Source organism: Hippocampus comes, unplaced genomic scaffold (assembly GCF_001891065.2).
Source record: "Hippocampus comes isolate QL1 unplaced genomic scaffold, H_comes_QL1_v1.1 scaffold43, whole genome shotgun sequence".
Classification (NCBI taxonomy): domain Eukaryota; kingdom Metazoa; phylum Chordata; class Actinopteri; order Syngnathiformes; family Syngnathidae; genus Hippocampus; species Hippocampus comes.
Window position 1 is genome coordinate 467,243 of NW_017805276.1, and position 16,298 is coordinate 483,540.

At 41.7% G+C, this 16,298-nt stretch overlaps 2 protein-coding genes across 4 annotated transcripts in view; one reads left to right on the plus strand and one right to left on the minus strand.

The window, feature by feature from the left end:
- Positions 1 to 7,975, minus strand: part of LOC109516062 (ankyrin repeat and SOCS box protein 2) — a 9,808-nt gene extending 1,833 nt beyond the window's left edge. Inside the window, exons 1-8 of one of the 3 annotated variants that reach the window (XM_019870253.1) lie at positions 7,876 to 7,975; positions 7,372 to 7,520; positions 3,523 to 3,692; positions 3,274 to 3,429; positions 2,833 to 3,078; positions 2,578 to 2,749; positions 1,879 to 2,449; positions 249 to 402 (exon numbers count right to left, since the gene is read on the minus strand). In XM_019870253.1, the coding sequence (XP_019725812.1) occupies positions 249 to 402; positions 1,879 to 2,449; positions 2,578 to 2,749; positions 2,833 to 3,078; positions 3,274 to 3,429; positions 3,523 to 3,692; positions 7,372 to 7,478 (1,576 nt within the window). In that variant the 5' untranslated portion in view covers positions 7,479 to 7,520; positions 7,876 to 7,975. Of the gene's footprint in view, positions 1 to 248; positions 403 to 1,878; positions 2,450 to 2,577; positions 2,750 to 2,832; positions 3,079 to 3,273; positions 3,430 to 3,522; positions 3,693 to 4,463; positions 5,476 to 7,371; positions 7,521 to 7,875 lie in introns of those variants that run through there. The other 2 variants (XM_019870252.1, XM_019870250.1) reach the window with 2 other exon arrangements.
- Positions 7,976 to 8,791: 816 nt separating this feature from the next.
- On the plus strand, positions 8,792 to 15,817 carry ccdc197 (coiled-coil domain containing 197). The gene is made up of 10 exons (XM_019870133.1): positions 8,792 to 9,201; positions 9,280 to 9,322; positions 9,885 to 10,061; positions 10,438 to 10,595; positions 10,684 to 10,766; positions 10,928 to 11,100; positions 11,182 to 11,292; positions 11,955 to 12,071; positions 12,130 to 12,294; positions 14,239 to 15,817. The coding sequence occupies exons 1-10, from the start codon at positions 9,098 to 9,100 to the stop codon at positions 15,667 to 15,669; spliced, it is 2,562 nt and encodes an 853-aa protein (XP_019725692.1). The 5' UTR covers positions 8,792 to 9,097; the 3' UTR covers positions 15,670 to 15,817.
- The last annotated feature ends 481 nt before the right edge of the window (positions 15,818 to 16,298 follow it).

A 16,298-nucleotide genomic window follows, 5' to 3' on the forward strand; every position in this document is an offset into this window, starting at 1 on the left:
GCTGGGGGGGCGTGGCCATATTGCTGATTTTCAGGGTGCGGTTTTAAAGTTTCTTTTGGATTTCTCCCAAACAAATGGATGTGATTGAAAATGCAAGCTAATGTGATTTTCCTGATTTTTAAAAAAAAAAGCAAAAAAATAAATTGAGCTTGTTAGTGAAAAATGTACGCTATCAGCCAGATGATCCCTTTAATATTGTGATCGGTGAGTGTAAGCATGGGTCCGCTATGTGCGGGTGTGCGTCTTACACGACTTTCTCTTGACAGCAGCCCATTCGCAGCGGCTCTCTAGGAGTTGAGTGAGTTTGCCACACAGCTGAACATGAGCGACGTGCTCCAGCAGCAAGTCGACGATGGGTCCAGCCCATTGGCTCACTGGCGGCGTCGAAATCCATTGACAGAACTAAATGAGAGGAACCCACAAGAACAAAAAGAGAAGTTGTATCAACTAAATACAGGGGTGGGACGTAACAAAGTAAACATAGGCTTACTTTGTGACTGTACTGAAGTAGCTTTTTCAGGTATCTCTAGCTGATGATTTATTTTTCTGATTCCTTTTTACTTTTACTCCCTACATATGAACACAGATGTCTGCACTTTCTACTGTTTCCTGTAGGCTTCCAACTTTATTTTTTGTTGATATAACTTTAAACAAACCAGTATGTACCGAATGTAAAGCAGGGGTGTGCAAACTTTTTTGTTTGAGGGCCGCATACAGAAAACTGGAAGGATGAAAGGGCCACTTTAAAATTCTTCAATTTTTTGAAACACGCTAAAGTCGGTCAGGAAAGCAATTTTATATTGTTTGTATTGTGTAGCCAATTTTATCAGCTTTCTGTTAAAGGTGTTATAGCAAAATATTTGAGGATTTTATCAGGCTTTTTTGGGGTGGCCAGCAGCCCTCTATTTCCCAAATAGATCCAGCTCTGCACTTAACTGCAGCCGAATCCCATTTCCACATTCTGAACCCAAAAAAAAAGAACAAACTAGTAAGGTGACCATTTTTCAGTTACTTGAGGATCATTGATGTGATGTCTTCATCAATCAGCCAAAGAGCACAAAGTGGAAGAAATTATTTTTGCCTCGAAAATTGAATCACCTTTATTCACTAGTGTTTTGAAGATAAATTGTGTTATTCCTTTCATCATAAATGGTTCATTTGTATCTTCGAATAGAGGCAAAAGATGTTTCGAACACTCTCCCTTCTCACTCTGCCCACCTTCACCATTTTTAACGAACATTGCGGCCCAGATCAAATGTTATTTTAAGGTTTTGTTTTTTTTCTTTTTGTCATGTCTTCTGAAAAATGGATGGATGGCCACAAACAGCCCCCGGACCATAGATTGGACCCCCCTGACGTAAAGCGAGAGACATCAACCGTGGTCGTGAGCTTGATTAAGTGATTGAGCTTTTGGAGGATTGTGAGCTGGAAAAAAAAACAAAAAACAAGGACAGCAGCGACTCGGCAGAAAGGAAAAAAACAGGAAACATGAACAGTGATGAGAGAAGCAAGATATTCCCCATGGCTCTTTTTTTAAGAGAATTGTTTGATGTTGTTGGCTCCAAGAATAATTTGTTTCTCATGCGTTGTGTCTTGTGCCGGCCTCAAAAGTACAAGCGTCTGGCATTCGAAAATTCTGATGAATCTGAAAAAATATACAGGTAATGTGTGTTCTTTCAATTGGCTTTGCTAGCTAATTCAGCAGTTTGTTTGTTTTTTTAGTTTGTCAGTTTAGAATATTAATATGCTGTTAGCTATGAAATGAATGAGACTATGATGGATGTCAATTGTATTTCTACTTAATTACAGAGTCCGAGGACTTTGGCTTCCTCTGACTTAAGACCTCTGACAAATATTGTTGGTGCTTCATTGTGGTACCTGTGTTGCTTCATGTGCTGGTCCACTGCAGTTTAAGGGAGGTACGGTGCCAATATTTCTCATGTGGGATTGTTCTGGATGAGATCCTCTGCCATATGGGCAGGAGAAGCAGGAAAGGGCATCACAGCCGTTATCCAGAAGACACTTGAGTAGAGGCAGATTATCCACGCAGAGCGTGACAACCGCAGGGAAAGTCGTGGCCCAAGATGGGATTTTGGCATTGACGTCAGCTCCACTCTGCAATAGCAGCGACACTATGTCTGTGCTGCCCCTCTGCACGGCCAGCAGCAGAGGACTGACGGGGTCCAGGCCCGTGTTGGCGCCGGCGTTCAAGAGGACCTTGGCTGTCTCGGCGCAGCCGTTGGCGACGGCGAAGCAGAGGGCCGTCGCACGTCTGTCGGCATAGCGTGCTGAGCGAGCGGGGGCCAGCGTGGCGTTGACGTCCACGCCTGCCTTGAGTAGCGCAGCTGCCACTTGCGGCCTGTCGTGCTCGGCCGCCAGGTGCAGAGGGCTGATGGCGCTGTGCCGAAGCCTGGTACGACTCGTCACAGGGACAAGCAGGGATACCACCCTGAATACAAAGACACAGTGTAAACTGACACGCTTTTGGTCAATGTTTTTTTTTTTTTTTTAACCAAGCATCACCACAAAAATACTTGGTTCCCCATCCTACTGTAATGACCAGAGAAATAAACTCACTCTTGGTGTCCATGTTGAGCTGCAACATGCAGTGGGAGTAGCCCTGAGGTCGCCATCTTATTTGCGTCTGCATTTTTGGACAACAACACTGCCACAATTTCCTTGTGGCCATTTTTACTGGCTTCATGCAGTGCTGTGACACCGTCACAAGTCTGCATGTTCACGTCGGCACCTAATGACCCAAAAGAAAAAAAAACACTCCATTTCGTCATGTCTATCAATAATCAGCAGTACACATATATGAATAATAGTTACCTTTTCCAATGAGGTATTGCAGTGCTTCCAAGCATCCCATTTGAGCTGCAACAATGAGCGGTGTGATGCTGTACGTGTTGGAGGGGTTGATAGTGGCCCCGGCTCCAACGAGAATGTCACATGTTGCAATGTTGTTCCTGGACACAGCCTCGTGAAGGGCAGTCCATCCCTGAGCACACCGCTGGTTAACGGAGGCGCCGAAAGAGAGGATGAGGCTCACCATGTCCATGTTGTCCAACCTGCAGGCTGCAGAGGAACGGTTATGGTAAAACTAATATTATTGTGTATTGTCAACCGCGTCCATGTGACTGAATAAAACCCAAAATATCTCTCAGAGGATGCAAATCAGCAGATTTTTTTTTTTTTTGACTGCATCTAATGTTGTGACCAGTGAGTTCATAATTGCTGTTGCTTGTTTGACAAATAATGGAACCACTCGACCTGTGTACAAAGGGGTTGCTTTGTTCTTGCTACTGATGTCAGGATCAGCTCCGGACTCCAGAAGACACTTCACACACGACAAATGTTCAGAAGACACAGCAAGCAGCAAGCCAGTCTGTTCCTGCAAGGTGCGTTTGTCTGCAGAACCTGGATGTGCTGGAGCAGGAAACAACACGCAAAGCAGATGAGGGACTCATTTGTGAACCAAAGGGGCCCATTTGAATATACTGTATTTGTAAACGCTGATACCTTTCAATAAGGTCCTCAGGCAGTCATGCTGGCCATTGAAGGCTGCATGATGCAAAGGGATCCAGCCATCTTTGTTCTCCCTCAGCAGACTGTGAGGAGAAGATTCTGCCACCTTCTTAACAACTTCCACATCACCCCCACGGATGGCCAGGACCACTGGGTCAACATCCCTTGAATGGGGAAGAATAAACAGCTTCAAAAAGTAGAGCATCAGAGTAATGTTAGGGTTTCAACAGTAGGGTTTTAAACTAGTGTTTAGGTTTTCAAACCAGGGCTAGTGTTTCAAAGTAGCGTTGGGGTTAGGGTTTAAAAATAGGGTTTTGAACTAGCGTTGGTTTCTACATTTAATTTTCACTCAAGCTTTATTTTCCATTTTTGGTTCTATTTATTTATTTATTTATTTATTTTTACCAAATAAATTTGGTTTGACCTTTAGAACAGATTCTCATTTGAAATGTACACTGTAAACTGTAAACACAACTACTATCACATACAATTGTACTGCATAATAAATAATAAAAGGCACTTACAATCTACGATTTTGTTTTATATTTCTACAGATTTATTGAAGATTTTTTCGTATTTTTAAATACCGCTGCTGATATCAATAATAATGCAGTACTGTAATAGACAAATGAATTCATGCGAAGATCCCTGTACGAACGCAGACTCCTCAAAACAGCAACAACAACAACAACAACAACAACAACAAACGTCCTTGTGTCAGAAACACAACAGTCAACTGGAACATTCAAAGCCACGCCATTAAAAACTCCTCGGCGGAGGTAATAAGAATGAAATAATTGATATTTAGATTTATCCAGACAGTTCATTTGTAGAATATTACAACGGTCATTGTTAATTGTGTCGGTCATATTCACACAACGGCATCCGTACATACGCACACACATACACGAGCACATAATGAACAAGAGACTCACACGGCGTGTGACGTCACGTTGATTACCCCGCCGTCTCCTCGCTGTCTCGACGTTACCTCATTATCATCACCATTACTGTCAATCGATGACTTCGTTCGTCCGTGATGAAACTGTGCTAAATATTGGTAATAGCTGAATTTGGTCACCATGGCTGGGCGCCGCGTGGTGACAGCTGAGTTGTCACACACACAGCCGGACGAGCGAACACGGCCGTGGGGAGGCATAAAGGCACGGAGGCAGGCGTGGGTGGGATGGGGGGGATCAACTGTGGTCGCTCGGATTATTTTCGGAGTTGATTCTGAGGCAGGCTTCATCCATATATGTCAGGACACTCACAAGTCCTCTGATAACATGAAGCCTGAACACAACACAAAGCAGACCTGTCTGCCTTGCCTTGCCTTGCCTTGCGGGTCGTTTGCCTTCATCATTTGCATGCTTTTTAAACGCCTTAGGAAAAGTAAGAACACATTCAAAACCGTACACGCGATACTTAATGACTGACGCTTTTCAATAAAAGCAATTATGAAAATATTTATTAATTGTAGGTATTATTATGAATGCATGAATGATATCAGTAGTTCTCATACTGCATGCAGTCGTACGAAAACCGATTATCACTTCACCATTAGAAAAACATGAAGTTGGATGTTGAAATGACAAGAATAAAAAGTTGTTACACTTCTGTTATAGTGTGTGAAATTGATGGCATGTTCAAGAACGTTTGAGTCTTATACTTTTTCAGAACTAGTGGCATTTGTGCATCCCTAATCATAATCATAATAATTATTATTATTAAAGAGTGGGTCAAGTGGGTTTTGGACATATGCGATATGTATGTCCATAGCATGGCAATTTAGTTGTTTTTGATTGTCACAAAATCTTGCCAATAAACTTGATTCAGATTCAGAATTGCAATATGTAGCCATAGACAGATGTTATCATTCAGGTACACACAAGAGTATACAAAATGAAATTTCACTGCATTTGGCTCAGCACAGTATTTACAAAATATAGTGAAACAAATAAATCAATAGATACACAAACAATACGAGGAAAGGAATAAAATCCGAATCGCACAGAAAAAAGCTTTGCGTGATTGATTTTTTTTTTACTTCTTTGTTGCCGTCTCTTTATTAATTTGGGTAATTTCTTTTTGTAAAAGAAATAGTGATTTTGAGCACAGTAATCAGTTTTGATATGAAGTTCATGTAAGTAGAATCAAAAGAACAAACACACTCTATTTCTAGTAGACCACAACAGAAGTCATCACTTCCTTTTTGCTGGCTCTCGCACAGAGGAAATATCATCTTCGTCTGGGCTTTGAAAAACATGTTTGCCCCTTGTATGACCTTTTTTTTTTCTCCTGTTATCTGGTGTAATATTTGCATTTTTTACAGCAATCGCATGTGACCCTGCATAGCTTATGGATGGCAAAAGTGCAAACCCTCCTACCTGTATATATAATAGTACCAGTATGTGTTTAAGGTGACTGAATATGAGCGGCCTTCGATGTTGCCTCATCATCAAACATGAAATCAGCCGATCATATAATCCTGCAGATATGAGGTTTTGTGCTTTGGCCAACTTTATGGTTTGCCCAAGGACCAAAAGAGCGTTTAATCCGACAGGTATTGCCTATTTGCACAAAGTGTGTCCATCTTGGAGCAACACATACTAACTCCCATCCAGTTACATTTGCAAATGAAGTGGATTCATGTTTGTTGTTTAATGAGAAATGGTAGATTTTGATCACATCCAAACAATCAGGTTTGATCTGTGTTTTAACTTTGTGGCTTTAGAATTAGCACACAACTGTCTAAAATGGTTTCCAAAATCCAATCTTCAACCCAATCTGCTAGGTCAAAATAAAGACCCCAACCTTGAGTAAAAGCAACACAATCTGCTCAAAAACCACAGAGATACCTAGCAGGTGGGTTAGGAAAACAACCAAGCATTTTATAGTGTGTATAGAGCACAGGTGTCAAACAAAAGGCCCGGGGCCCAGATCCGGCCCTCCACATCATTTTATGTGGCCCGCGAAAGAAAAATCCCATGTGTCAACTTCCATGATCCTTGCTAAAATCTGTACCGAAATGTCAAATTGTCATGTGTAATAAACAACATTGAGATTTTGCAATTCTTTTGTGACCCTCTTTATCCTCACTTAAACAATAATTGAACAAACTACAATATTATAGTTGACTGATTTGAAAACACGTCATCCATCAATTTGTTGTGTCGAAGTAATGCGATGAGACGAGTAAACATTTATTTGGTTTTGCTGTCATAATGACCCTTCGAGGGAAAATGTAACTCCAAAGTGACAAAATTGAGTTTGACACCCCCAGTATAGAGAAACAACCATTCACACTCACAATCACAACTATGGACATCTTAGAGTTCAATTAACCTTCTCAGGAACATGCAGACTCATAACACAAGTTTAATATCAATGGCCTGAGTCCAAATCCACATTGAGGTGAATTATTAACTCAAAAACACAAAATGTGGGGGTTTATGACCTCATTTGAATGTACAAAGCACTGTATATTCAACAGTGTTGAATCTCGTGTGGGCAGCATGGTGGTCGACTGGTTAGCACGCCGGCCTCAGAGTGCCTTCGTGGGTTTTCTCCGGGTACTCCGGTTTCCGCCCACATTCCAGAAACATGCGTGACAGGTCAGTGGAACACTCTAAATTGTCCCTACGTGTGATTGTGAGCGCAAATGGTTGTTTATCTTTGTGTGCCCTGCAATTGGCTGGCAAACAATTCAGGGGTACCCCGCCTGCTGCCCGAAGACAGCTGGGATAGGCTCCAGCATGCCCGCGACCCTTGCGAGGATAAGCGGATTCGAAAATGGATGGATGGATGGATGAATAGCGTGTTGGGTTTCCATACGTTGCTCACCTGTGTACTGTATTGCCTGATGCAGGAGAACAGTCGACAGCCAGACAATTTTTGACATCCCCGTCCAGTCTCTGATAAAGAGACTCACATCTGTTGACTGCAATCATCCCAGGAGCCCAGTCAAATATCCAGTGTGTCCTGATGGTTTGCTGGTGGTGTCGCGGGTGATCCAGAACGTAAGATGAAAAGAGCAAAAACTAGTGTGAAGCGTTAATAAGACAACACTTGATGTATCCAGAGGCCCATTTAAGGGCATTCTCTCTTTCGAAATCGGGCTACACTAATAAGATAGCTCTGCAATGTGCTGTGGTCGACATCAGAGAGCAGCTCAGGCGATGAGGACGGATACCATTTAAGGACATGTTGAACTGAGTTTGCTCCCATTTGCAGCTTCACAGGGAAAGCTGATGTGAGGTTATGTCTTGGTTAACTTACTTGCAATGCAAAAAAAAAAAAAAAATAGAAATCATATTCGATCATGTTACATACAAAATTTCAACTCACCACAGGGCCAGTGATCACTCACAGTAGCGTACACTTCTGTCTGAGCTGAAGACAATATTAAAAAGTTCCTGTGATGAATCGCTCGTCATGCATATTTGGGTTTCACACTTATGTCTGCAAAAAAAAAATGCTTCCTGTGACAAAACTGGAAGCGGTGTGTGTTTGTTGTTTGTCAAAAACATGTCCTTCAAGCGTGTCTCTTTGTCTAATTTGTTGGTATGGTTGTGTCACAATAGCCTTCTGAGTGTGAAATTTTTTTCAGCATTAAAAAGGGAATGCAATATGTTAACACAATTTGTATATGAAATTAATGGGTTAAGCAAAGTACTATTTTCTCAGGATTTTTTTTTTAATCCATCCTTCCATCCATTTTCTAATCCATTTATCCTGTCATGCACGTATTTGGAATGTGGGAGGAAATCGGAGTACCCAGAGAAAACCCATGCAGGCATGGGGAGAGCATGCAAACCCCACACAGGAAGGCCGGAGCCAGAATTGAACCCTGGAACTCTGCACTGTGAGGCCGTTGTGTTCACCCTAATTTAATTTTCTTTTTTTCCTTCAAGCACAACTGTAATTTAGAAAAGTGCAACATTTAGGTCTGCAAAATATTTTGCTGGATTAATGAATAATGAAATATTTAAACAATAATATTTCTAGAACAAGAAACTATCTTTTTTTTGTTTGCTTCTCTGGACTGTTTAATACGGAAGATGATTAGGGCCAATAAAGAAAAAAAATTACGTTTGGTTTTTTTTCTTCATTGGCCCTAATCCTCTTCCGTAGACACAAGATCAGCAAACAATTGCGATTTTTTTCGTCTCTTTTTAAACGAATCATATAAAGGTCTTCAGGACGCAACTTCTATGCCTCGTCTACAAGAGAAATTTGCTGAGAAAAATTATTTTCGTGTAAAATAATGATACAATGTTAATTCGTCCAGTTTGAGCGAGTGAGTGAGACTTCGACATCGCGGTAATGTTTCCTGGGAGCAAAAATTTGTGAGGGAGTGGGAGCTCTTCTTGTTTCTCTTTCAATCTTGCGGAAGTCATTTGCGACAGCACCGCCTCCTGAGGACGTTGTCATGACAACTGAGAACCGATCCAAGCAAATTCCCTTTCGTCCAGCGTTTGGTCTCCGGGCAACCGACCTTCAAATCCAGAAAAAAAAAACATCCGGAACGTTCCGTGATCTTTGACAACACTTTTAACTTGCCATCAACATGATGACCAACTCGCTTCCTTTCTTGGCAGATCACGAGCGGCTGAAGCTCAGAGTGGAGAAGAAGACGAGGAATATTTTTATTACTCAGCCCGATGACTGCAGGTAGGCCTGCTTCCATCTGCATTCAAATCCCATTCAACTCACCTTTGACTGAATTGTGTACAATGTTTATGTTCTCAGGGAAAGAGAGGAGAATGTGAATTACATCCCAGTTGTAAGTGAGGTGAGACGAGCTCTTCTCTGCATGCTGTACTGCATCGTGGCCAATATGAATTGCAAGAATATAGAAGAATGGCTGTCAGGTTTAAAAGCATTTATTTGTGACAGTTAAAATTACAATTCCAAATGTCTTATGGAAAAAATAACACTCATTATTAAAATTCCAAAGCAATAATGACATATAAACAATAAAACCACGTTGCACTGCTCTTTGTGGTGTGCTCAACTTGGCCACCTGGGGGCAGTATAAGACAGAAATGGACACGCTGTTTCTTTATTAACAATCAGACCCTATTTTTTGTGGTTCAATAGAAAACAATGCAGTATAGTATATATGGCGCCTCAAAACGTCGTCTCCCAATGACGCCAGGGGTGGCAGTTTTTACATTGTACTGCCTGGTGTGCGGGTATGTGTCCGTGACAATTTTTTATTTCGATTGTCCAGTTCAGTTGTATTTGGCCTCATCACTCAATCTGTGGCGTGGGCCTTAAAGGTGTATTTTTCCATAAAATTGCACCACCATTTCATAGCAGGTGCATGTAAATGTTGTTGGTCTGCCATTAAGCCTCCAAGCAGTATCCTCAAGGTTGGCGTGAACACCCTACAAAAGACTCTGGTTCTGAAGAAACAAGCCGAGCTGGATGAGGTGAACAACAATCTTGCGCTCAAAAGAGAAGAGTTTCAGAGAAATGTGGAGGAGCTGACTCAGAGAAAGATTGAGCTGCAAATGAAACATCAGGAGGTATTTATCGACCATATACGAGCTGGGCCTAAGGAGCTACACTTTTAAACATTCATATTTTATCACATCTGCAAGGTTTTTCCTTCCGTCCCTCAGACCCAGAGCCCTATTTTCATGTTTTTTTTGCTTAAACCCTGTCTGCTGTCCTTCCTTTCCACCTGTTTTTATTCATACACCTTTACATCCTTCCTCCTGCTTTTCTTTTTTCCTCCTTCACGTGCTGCCACTTTCTTTGTTTTTGATTGACATTATATGCTGTCATTCATTTTTTATTGTTCATCTTTAGATTTTGGACCAACCTGTATCGATATATGAATAAAATCTAGTAATTAGATGATATATTCTACAATGTTGTGTGACATGCATTTTCCCACAGACGAAAGAGAAAGTGCTGAAGTTTGAAAGGTTTGTGAGTGATAATGAAGTAAAGCGAACTCAAGCTGCGCAGCAGTACAAGGCAGTGCAGGAGGACAACTTGATGAAGCAGCGCAAGTTGGAGGAGCTGACAAAACAGCTGCAACAACTTCGAGACAGGTGAGAGGTTGTTTTTTTTTTTTTTTTTTGTCTTCGTGTGATGCTCGACATCAACTCCAGTGACACATTTGCTTATTTCAATTGGCAGGAGGCTCGTTTTAAAGAAGAGGCTATCCAAGTACAAAATCTATGAGGACTTTTTGATGAAAACGTTGGATTATCTCCCTGACAGTATGTGGACATTTGCTGTAATGATTTTGTAATAGGGTTGAACCTTGAACAAAGACAAAGAAAGAAAATCACCGAGCTCAAGAAATGATTTCACACTCCTGGAAATTCCACTCCAGACTGCTATTAAGCGCACTGCATTAACTCTGCGCCGCCTCTTTCAGGTCACCTTGAGACCGACTCGGAATGTGCAGTCATGCCCATCATTCGGCGCCACGAGACCCTGTGCTTTGCCCACGAGCAGCTGCTGCAACATTTGCGGCGTGTGGAGGAGGAGGTGGAGCGGGGTAGGCGACAGCTGCATGCCATGAAGCAAGGACACAACTTGCTCAAATTGGTTAGGCTTGACTAGAAAACATTCAAACAATACTTCCAGTAACAAGATTTTACTTGACCTGACATGTTACCTTGTGCTTAGGCGGCCAGTAAAGAACTTTACGAACTTCAGAGGGAGTTGGAGGGCCTGAAAGAGAAAAACAAGCAGGCAGAGGATAAATTGATGAAGGAGCAAGGGCAGTCCAGAAAGAAGGTGTTCACACAAACATTTTGGCTGCACCCACAGAAAACTTAAGTGCCGAGAGAGCGCGAGAGAAAAAAAGAGGCTTTTTTTTTCGGTGAAAGCAGTGCCTCATTACTCAGCCACTGACTAACTGATACATGTCAGTTAAAATGTGGATTTGTGCATGTGGCACCTGAAGCGGACTCATTAAGCTATATTCTGAACGTTGTGGGTGGGGTATAATTAATTGCAAATGACCAATTGAAAAGTATATCGGTACATAATATGTTCCCTTTTAGGGGCTGCAATAGCTTGTCACTGAAGTGATACCTTACTGCCTATAATTTGACGTCCTGGAAAATTAGAATTCCTTGGAGTCCAACAAGCAGGCATGCATGTTAATGTATAGTGAGAGATTTTAACTTTTACTTAGTCTTATTTGTATCAAGCTATTGAAGTAGGCAACACATCTATTTGAATATTTTTTCCTGGCTATTTTTTTTTTTAATTCAAATTCTAACACAACAAAAATCACGTGTTAAATCAAGTCCGCTTTTTACGATGTCACAGATCAAGCAATGTAGCTCAATTTTTTTTTTTTAAGAGGAAAACACTGTTCGACAAATTAGGTCAAAATTGAAAAGCATTCAGCCTTATTTGGGATTATAATGAAGCATGTCATCCTCTCTCAGGCTGCCGAAATGGGAAGCCTCCATTTGGCCATCAGCAACCTCGCAGAGCAGTGTTACCTGCCAGCGTGCGGAAGTCTGGAAAACATGAGCGCTTCCTTAATGCTGGACATGGTGAAGGTAAGAAATGAGTTTCAGAGCTTTAACTGGAGTCCAACTAAACAAGGACTGCTTTCAGGAGTACCTCGTGGACAAGGCGGACACAGAGAAGAGAGCGAGGAGACTGAACGAGGGTGCTTCCCAAACAAGGACTAAAACAGCTTTGAATGACATGAAAACCAAAGCCTCCATGAGCAGCTTTGGCTGTAAGACTCAATTTAAAAGTCGGAGTCAAGTCAGTAGGGTGAGCGATCAATCAAGTTGAGGTGGACATGAAAAAATAAAAAAATAAAAATAAATAAAGTCAAGCTGTAATGTGTGTGGTGTCTGAAACTATTTAATAATTACTGTGAAAATGTTAAGCACTGGTGTATTTCACTGTTGCATCTTTACATTAAAATCAAATTAATGAGTCATTAACGCTGAAAAGGAATAATTTCCAATGTGAACATTTAAGTGCTGGCAGAAGGAGGATTTTTTTTCTTCCCCCCCTTGTGTGCGCGTGTGCGTGTGTGCGTGCGTGTGTGTGTGTGTGTGTGTGTGTGTGTGTGTGTGTGTGTGTGTGTGTGTGTGTGTGTGTGTGTGTGTGTGTGTCTCGGTGATAATAAAAATTATACGTTTTATTTCTTACTGTTATAATTATATTTATTGCCAAGAATGAGCTCCCATAGTCACGATACGCTGCTATAAAAATAAAGTTGATTTGAATTGCTTGACGGTACTGGCGGTAAATGCTAAATGGCGGCTGCTTTGACGTGTCACTTGTAGTGGGCGGACGCAGGCAGCGCGGCAGCTCAGCCATCAGCAGTCAGTCTGCTTTCATCCTGTCCAAAGAAGAGGTGTGTGTTTAAACCACGAGGTAACAAGCTTTTAATGGCTTCAATGTTCATTTAATGTGAAAATTGTTGATGGGTAAATCATTTGGTCATGTGTATGTTTATTTTCATGCCCCGTGGTGTGGTTATAGGCAGGCACCGAAAGAAATTTGGGAGGCAGGTTCTTGAGCGACCCCCACCCCAATAAATATGCCACCTATCACCAAATTTGTTCATAAAATTAAGAAGAAACACTCACCAGGATATATTACACTGGACAACCACAAACAACCTAGTTTAGTCGAATGAAAATTGATAAAATTGTGAACATGATCAAATTGAATAAATACATTAATAAAAGGTAAAAATACAAACTTAAAACGTAACAAAACTGAAATAAAAATAAAGCATCCCATGTATTCCATCCACAACTATTTACAAAGGAGATGAAGGGAGGAGGACCAAAAAAGCCGCTTCACAGTGGTACCATCTCTCGGAAGATTTTTATGACAATATCGTCTGAAATTAAAACATATTGTATGTTTTGTTTGTAGTTTCGTCGCTTGACATTGACACGACTGCTTGACATTCTACTTCAAAATGTTTGTGGCCATATTTTCCTCCCAACTTGCACATCAAATCAAGTCAGATTTTAAAGACATAAAAATGTTGAACATCAGTGAAATGGTTTTGAAATGGTGTGTATCGCTTTCCTCTTTAATGAAATATGACAAATTTGAGCAAACAGCTGGACAAAGCTTTGAAATCACAAATGTCATCAGTAAAACAATCGCAGGTTATGCATTAAGAATGTGGTCTTTGTGGCTTTGATTTAAGGCAGGGCCTTTAAGCAAAGTGTGTTGAGAACACTTGGGGTCATTGGCCAAACATTTTCAGCGGCTCCAAGGTTTAGGTTCGTGCGTTTTTTTGGTCTTCTTGATATACCCGGGAATTGACTGGCGACCAGTCCACCTTGCCTCTCGCTCAAAGTCAACTGTGATCGGCTCTATTTCACTGGTGAGGTTATCCAATGATTTTAAGTATTGTGATTCATTTGTACAAAACAACATAATGGGCACCCCCCCCCGGGGTTTCTCTGCCGATGTGTCAATCCACTGGCCATCTGCATTTAGAGTTATTTGAATTGTATAATTTCATGCTATGTGATTTGAAGTGCGCGTCGTTCATTCAGATGCGCGTTTTTGTTTTTAGAACTTTTTTTTCAAAGCGTATTTTGCGGTTCTGTTTTCCTCCTGCCCATGAAAGGCATATTCCAGAGATGAGATCTCACAACTGCTTCCACCCCATTTGTTTGATCACGCTACAGGATTAAGCCAGAGTGCTGAAGCCACTTGAGTCCCACCTTTTATTAGCCACCAGAACAAGACCCCGGTGTCGTCATAGGAACCATGGCTGGAAAAATGGCAGATGAGCTCCGCTGTCCGACCTGTCTGAACATCTTTAAAGATCCCGTCATGTTGAAGTGTAGCCACAGCTTCTGCCGTACGTGTGTGAAGCAGTGGTGGAAGAATAAACAAGTTCATTCGTGTCCAGTCTGTAGGAAAAAGTGTCAAGCGAGTGATGTGTTTTCGAACTTGACACTGAAGAATGTGTGCGAGACCTATACACAAGACTTGCTGGACTCTGAGGCCATCTGCACTTTACACGAGGAGAAGAAGAAGCTATTCTGTCTGGACCATCAGGAGTGTGTGTGCCTCATCTGCAGAGATGCACAGATTCACGCCGGCCACAAGTTCTGCTCGCTTGAGGATGCTGCGCAGGATCCCAGAGAGAAACTCCAGAACGCCCTGCAAAAATTCAAGAAAAGACAGCAAGATTTTACAATGGTCAGAGACAACTGCAGGGAACAAGCAGAGTACATCAAGGTTCAGCAGAACCACGTTGAAAGCAAAATTAAGCAGAGCTTCAAGGAGCTTCGCGACTTCCTGCAGATCGAGGAGGCGGCCAAGTTGGTTGCTCTGAACGAGGAAGCGCAAAGGAAGAGTCAGATGATGGAGGAGAAGATTGGGGTTCTCAGCAAAGACATGGCCGCTCTCTCAGGCACCATCCAAACCACAGAGAAGCAGCTGAGCTTGAACCAGGTTTCCTTCATGAACAACTACCAGAATGTGATGAGCAAAATCCAACAGCTGCCTGAAAAACCCAAGATGCCCTCAGGAGCTCTGCTGGATGAAGTCAAACATCTGGGCAACCTCAAGTTCACCGTGTGGAAACAAATGAAGGAGATGGTATCCTATAGTCCCGTGATTCTGGACCCAAACACGGCCTCTCCACAATTCAGTCTGTCCGAAGATTTGACCAGTGTGAGTTTGAACGTCAAAGAGAAGCGTCCAGCCAATCCGGAAAGGTATCAGAACTGGAACCGTGTCCTCGGTTCTGCTTTGAACTTCGGAACACACGTGTGGGATGTTGAGGTGGGAGACAACACCAACTGGGTACTGGGCGTGGTTGGGGGGGATTATTATTTGCCACATAGCTCCTTTGTGTGGGGCATTAGCTTTTGTGATGATAAATACAAAACTGTTTCACTACCTTATCACTCCAAGAATCTGCCAGTCAAAGAGAAAGTGCAGAGGATCCGAGTTCATTTTGACGCTCACACAAGATCAGTGTCATTTTCTGATTCTCTGACAAACACTGAATTATACACGCGCAAGAACATTCCCAATTGCCCAAACCAGTCCGATGACTGGAAAATGTATCCTTACGTTTACACGAACGACAAAGGTCCTTTGAAAATAATACCACTTACACTTTGTGTTACAACTGAAATCCAGAAATGATTTTGAAGTTGCTGTCACAATATGAGATACAAAAGTATCTTAACAAAGAGTGACATTTTTACTAACACATGTGTAGCATTCATATTGAGACTTAAGATCATATAAGAAAAAGACATATGGGCTAAACTCTCACCCAGAAAGTAGAACTAAAAGCGACATTATGTTCATTATTAAAAGTAAAAAATTAAAAGCTACATTATTACCAGCCGCGAGAGTGGCTGTCTTTACAGCAGCTCCTATATTTTGTTCTTCTACTTCTTCCTTTCATCACTTTGCTGCTGTTAATTGGGAATTTCTCCATCGTGAGACTAATAAAGGTTTTCTGATGTGATCTGTTGGTTACGTTGCGTGCAATGGCCACCGCTAGGTTTCAGAATCCATATTTGCTGTCACTGTACGGTACTAAGTTTTGAAAGTATCTCTGCCATCCAATATAGAGCACGTGTGAAATAAAGGTGCGTTGGTGACAAACGGCGTGTGCAGTTTATTTCAAGTTTCATTTCGTGTTCTGTACATTTACCATTCCGTGTATTTGAATAGCCTTTATTGGAGGTTTACACAAATGACCATAGGGCGCAAATATGAAATGACGTGGAAGGAGCAGTAGAGGGAAATCGATGAATGTAAAA